The sequence below is a fragment of the Gorilla gorilla genome, chromosome 16 (genome assembly GCF_029281585.2).
Source record: "Gorilla gorilla gorilla isolate KB3781 chromosome 16, NHGRI_mGorGor1-v2.1_pri, whole genome shotgun sequence".
Lineage (NCBI taxonomy): Eukaryota > Metazoa > Chordata > Mammalia > Primates > Hominidae > Gorilla > Gorilla gorilla.
In genome coordinates, this window is record NC_073240.2 from 84,600,455 (window position 1) to 84,606,454 (window position 6,000).

Consider the following 6,000-nt stretch of genomic DNA (forward strand, 5'->3'; position numbering starts at 1 on the left):
ATGAGCCACGAAGTCAAGCTACCCTGCTGGAGAGACCAGCTGAAGAAGCCTCTTGAAGAGGACCTGAGACTTAAGGCTCAGCCATCCCAGACTGTGAGTTAAACCTCCAGATGAGTCCAACCCCATCTGCTATCTGACTACAGCTACATACACGACAAACCACCTAGGTGATTCCAGTCAACCCACACAACTGTAAAAGATAATAAAAGTTGTTTAAGTCACTAGGTATTCCAGTGATTTGTTCCACAGCAACAGATAACCAAAACATGCTGTGAGAGATTAGATGAGCCAGTGTGCAATTTTGCCTGTGGGTGGAATTTTTATAGAGGAAGTAAAGCCTGAAGATTATCTGAAGAGTAGTAATTAAGTGTGGAGCCCTGGCAGAAAGACTGAGGAGTACAAAGGTAAGGAGGACTTAGAAGCAGGCACTAAAACAAGAAAAAGGCCATTAGTAATTAGGGTTGAAACACTGAGTGGATGGAGAGGAGAGGAAGAAAGAGAGATCAAATCACAAAGGTTTCATGTACCTGCTAAAGTGTTTAAATTTCATCCTGTAGGTAAAAAGAAGTCATTAAAAGATTCAGGGGAATTATATGACCATATGCCAATATTGGAGAGATCACTGTTAACAGGATGAATGGAGAGAGTTAAGTCTGAATGCAGTAGTTTGGTTGAAGCAATGCAGAAAAAAATGGAGAGGCAGGTAAAATTTTCAGGAATGGTCTAAAATGGACAAGAAATGTGTAGAATGGAGTGAAACGAAACTACAATTTGGAGCTAAGCCCATGAAGTCATTTCCTAGCTGACCTACAGAATCATAAGCAAGAATAAATTATTGCTTTCTGGGGGTTGCTTTATTTATAGCATTAATATGGCAAAAGCTATTGCAGGGGGATAAGAAGTATGCCTGTCTCAAAGGATTTTCCTGAAATTTAAGTGAGATCACAAAGGGGCTTAGGAACAATCTATGGCACACAGTAAAAGTACTCATTAAATGTCAGATACTTTTATTAATAACATGTCCATCTGCATGGGTATAAAACATTACTTCGTGATGGTCCAGTTGGAAATGAGGGTCTGGAGCTAAGTAGAGCTTTGGAGACACATGTGGGGGAATGAGTGCGTAAAGCTCTCACTTTGGTTGATGGGAGAAAGGATGAGAACTGAGGACAGAATACTGAAGAACACTTACCTCGTGCCCCTTCCAGCCATCACGTCATTCTCTGTTCCCCTTTGCAACAAAACTCCTGAGAGGACTGTTTATACTGTCTCCAGCTCCTCACTTCCCATTTTCTGCCTAACCTACTCTAATCAGCTGAAATCACTCTTGGCAGGGTTATCAATAGCTTCCACCTTGTCAAGATTAAAAATCAACTCAAAGTCTTTATTATACCTGACTCTCAATAGCATTGTAACTGACCACTTTCCACTTTCCATAGTTGACATTTCCCACTTCTTCTTTCTTGAAATGTTTTGACTTGACTTTCAGAATATAATGCTCCTTCTTTCTCTTCTAATTCCACTGACAGCTGCTTCTCAGTTTCATTTTATGCTTTTTCTCTGCTACATCTCTACATATTTGAAGATTCCAGAGCTCATCCTTGTACCTCTCTTCACAATCTACATGCCTTCCTAGGTAATCTCACTTGATCTCTCGATTTAAATACCATTCACTCTTAACTTCCAAATTTATGTTCAGCAAGCTGCTCCCTCACCTCCAAATTCATATTTCTGTCTACTCTATGACCCTACTTGGATGTCTTGGAAGTCCTCTTGCTTGTACCTTCAAAAATATATCCAGAATTTGACCATGTCTCATCATGTCCTTTGCTACCTCCCTGGTACAAGGTACAATTCACCATCGCCTCTTGCCTGGACTACTGCAAAAGCCTCTTCATCTATCACCTTGCTGCCTATTTTACTCCAACCACTGCCAGAAAGAGTTTGTTTTTTTAAAATGTAAATCAGATCACAACCTCCTGCCACCACCTCCACCTCCCCAGTCCCATTCAAAACTCTCCAAAGGCTTTCCATCAAATACCAGCTGAAAAAGTCTTCGTTCAGTCTCTAAAGCCCTGCACCATCCTGCCTGGCCTGTCTTTTTGACCTCATTTTCTACCACTTCCCTCTACTGTGCTTAAGGCACACTGGTTCACTCTTGCGTTCCTCCAACAGGGGATCCTTAGTGCCGAAAACAATGCGTTCCCTTGCTGAGAATGTTCCTTCTCTCATAACTTGATTATTTTTCTTCAAAACATTCATCAGTACTTGACATTGTATCTTTAGTTTCCCTTTACTAGATTATGTGCTTCATGAGGGCAAGGACTTTTTCTTGTTTATTGCTGTATCCCAAACACCTACAACAGCCATTCGCTGTTTCACAAGCGCCCCAAAAGGGAGGCATATAGTATTTGTCAAACAACTGAAGAACATCATTTAAAGGTCAGGCAGTTCAAAGTGCACAGTTTCTTCAAGGGCTTCAAACTTAAGTTCATGAGCCTGTAAGTAATGTTAACTAATTCAAGATGTTTACAAGTATGCCCAAACTAACCTGCTCTTCCAACTTAGCAAGTACTATCAGGCATCTTTTTGTCACGTATTAGCTAACAACAACATCTATGTTACACAGCCAGCCAACATTAAATTTAGAAATCAGTCCAGATATCAATTTCGAAATAGAACAATGACCAGAACCTGAAGGATAAATACAATGCCAGGAAAATAAAACACACTGAAAATGTAAAAATGAAAAAAAAGTTTAAAAATGTAAAAAATGTTTTACAATGTGAAAAAAAAATTGCACTGTCCTACATTTCAAACACTCTAAAATTAACTTACTTTCTATTGATGGGAAAGCACTAATTAGCAGCTTCGGTGAAAATATTAAAATATGTATTTTTCCTCTACATTCTTATCCTAGTAATCTCAATATTTTTTCAAAGTAAAAAATTGCCCCAAAATAGTTTTAGATTTGTGGTTCTCAAATTTAGTTTGTATAAGTATCACTTAGGGAGAGTGTTAAAAATGCTACCAAGGTCTCACCTCCAAATATTACGGTATATAATGAGGATGAGATCTACACATTTCATAAGCACCCCAGAAGATTATAATGCAGACGGCCCACAGATCATTTTGAAAACTACTTCTAGTCTAGAAAATCCAAATGAACTATACCCAATCCTCCTGGTGAACTTTAAACTAAAATGACCTGGATTTTAGCTTTTGAGGTCCCCCCCCTTTATAAATGTAACTGAACTAAATTACAGAAAATACCAGAAACAAAGAATAAAGAAGAAAAAAAGGTACTTTCATCTCACTACTCCAGGTGACTTTGCTTAGCATTTTGGTATGTTTCCTTTTATCCCGGTCTCTAGGTATATGTTTGTTCCATGTCTTTTCACGTTGTAATCATGGTGCAGTTTCAAGTGCTATCCATCATATTTAGTGACTGCATTATATCTCATCAAGTGAACCTACCACTGTTTAACCATTCCCTACAGCTGACTACTTACTCACTACTATAAATAAAGCTGTAAATATTTTTGTATGCAATTTGCAATACTTGAATGCTTCTTAACGTGTGGAAAGAAAATCTATAGCACCAAACTGTTTTCCAAAAGGGTTTTTACCACCATCTTTGTCAGAAAATGCTGTTCAGATGTTACCTTTAAATTTTTTGGTGGGATTAATGGAAGGAAAAAATACCACTGTCTTTTAATTTGCACTTCCTAATTACCAGCCAGGTAAAACATTCGTTAATTAGTTGTATTTTTTCTTTCTCTAAGTTATCTATCCTGTCCTTTATCCATTTGTCAATGGAATCTTATTATTTGTTTCTAGTTGTGTGAACTTTACATTCATTTTCTTGTTGATCTTTCTGATTCAACCGTGAACCTTTGTATCTAATTCTGTCCCACTAACCTGCCTGTTTTTGCTTCAGTACTACCCAAGACTCTGCCACTTTAATAACAACACGTTCTACTCAGGCAGCTATTTAAAACCATCTTAGTATAATGAAACAGACATGGTCTTCAGTGTGAGTTAGCTGTTTGTTACCTTGGGCAAGATACTTGACTCTTCTGGGCCTCAGTCCCATTTGTGAAATTGGGGTAAACAATTCTTACGCCTCCCTAACAGGATGGCTGTGATTAAAAGCTAGCAATGCCAAACAATCACATCTTTCCATTAGATGTCAATCTACTATCCTCAAATAACCAACAAGCAAATTCTAACATCAAGGGAGGGATTCATTTATAAGCAAATGTGACCTTGTGTGTAGAAACACAAAGCAGGTAAAGCCTCACTTATCTGTTTTGGTATTTACTTTCCTGGGTCTTGACAACTAATACGTTAATGAAAAACAAAAACAAAAACAAAAAAGTGGCCAGGCGCGGTGGTTCACGCCTGTAATCCCAGCACTTTGGGAGGCCGAGGTGGGCGGATCGCTTGACCCCAGGAGTCCGAGACCAGCCTGGGCAACATAGTGAAACCCTCTCTCTACCAAAAATAAAAATAAAAAAAATTAGCCGGGCGTGGTGGCGCGTGCCTGTAGTCCCAACTACTCGGGAGGCTGAGGTCGGAGGATCACCTGAGCCCGGAGAGGTCGAGGCTGCAGTGAGCCATGATCACGCTACTCCAGCCTGGGCGACAGAGCAAGACCTTGTCTCAAAAAAGCGGGGGGAGGGGGGTGACAATAACCCCAAAACATCAGTCCTGCAAGATTTTTCAACTACTCTCTTCCCCCAAACAAAAACATAAAACTTCGCAAATGGGCAATCAGGACAACCTGATCTGCCCCTCTATCCTTGCCACTTGTCTAATTCTGAAGTCTGAGCGACAATCCATAATAGGAATGCGAAACGCCTTTCAACGGTAAAACGCAAGCTTGCCTAATGAAGACACTAACGTTTAGTTGGCGACTGAGCCGTCCTGGTTCACAGATTTCGATTTCGACCCTCCGGAGCATCAACGGCTCGGGAGGAAACTGAGGCCCCGGGCGGGTCAGAAGAGCCCAGCCCAAGGTCATCCGGGAGTCGGGGTAGGCCGGGCCCCGGGGATCTCCCAGCCCGGCCCGGCCCGGCCCGCGCTGCCGCTCACCTCAGCAGCGCCAGGAAGGCTGCGGGCTCCACGTCCGGCAGCTCGATCTCGGCCGACGTGGTGGCCATGCCGCCGTTGAACATGGCGTCAAAGACGGCGCTGCCGGCAGCCAGCACGAAGCGGTGGGCGGGGATGCGCTGCGGGCCCCCCGCGGCGGCGGCGCCGCGACCCTTGCCCAGTACGAAGCGCACATCGCTCAGCAGCTCCGAGTTGAAGAGGAAGGCGAAGCGCTCCTTCAGCGACGCCTTGGTCGCCTGCCAGTTGTAGAGAGGTTCCCGCTGCAGGGGGAGCAGGGGCCCCAGAGAGGACGGTGAGGGCGGCGGCGGCGACCCCGCAGGGCCCGGCTCCGCCTCAGCCCCCGACGCCTGCTCCCCAGCTGCGGCAGGCCCGAGTGAGGCCATCCTCCAGCTGCGCGGTTGCCCAGGTTATGGACAAAACTCCGCCGCCATCGCCCAGGCCGCCTCCGGAGGCCGGCGCCGCCTCCCTGCCTTCCGGGAAAGGCGCTTCCGGGGGCCTCGCGCCTCCGCAGGCCCCTCCCTGACCGCGCGCGGCCCCGCACCCCTGGGTTGCCGCTGTGCGCGGCCGCGGGAGGCGTAACAGGACTGGACTCCCGGCAGCCCCAGGGCAGGGGCGTGGGGAGCTGGTCCTAGCTCAGCGCTCCCGGAGGTGGAGCTTCTGCAGGCTGGGTGCTGCCGGGCCTACGGGCACCCACCCCCTGGCTCAGTGCCCTGGGTATTCTGACTCAGTAGGTCTGGGGTGGGGCCTGAGAATTTGTAATTTTAAGATGCATCGTGGATCTGCAGGCGGCTCTCACGGCTGCCTCTTTCTTCCTGCAGGCCCCTTATCACCAAGTCCAGCGCCCCCATTGTGTATCTAGGACATGTCCCAAGGCCTGTCCCGAGG

At 45.1% G+C, this 6,000-nt stretch overlaps 1 protein-coding gene across 2 annotated transcripts in view; it reads right to left on the reverse strand.

Moving 5' to 3' along the window:
* BTBD1 (BTB domain containing 1) overlaps positions 1-5,695 on the reverse strand; it is a 56,819-nt gene extending 51,124 nt beyond the window's left edge. Inside the window, exon 1 of one of the 2 annotated variants that reach the window (XM_004056678.5) lies at positions 5,098-5,690. In XM_004056678.5, coding sequence (XP_004056726.5) covers positions 5,098-5,498 — 401 coding nt within the window. In that variant the 5' untranslated portion in view covers positions 5,499-5,690. Of the gene's footprint in view, positions 1-5,097 lie in introns of both variants that reach the window. The other variant, XM_019011203.4, reaches the window with a different exon arrangement.
* Between the last annotated feature and the right edge of the window lie 305 nt (positions 5,696-6,000).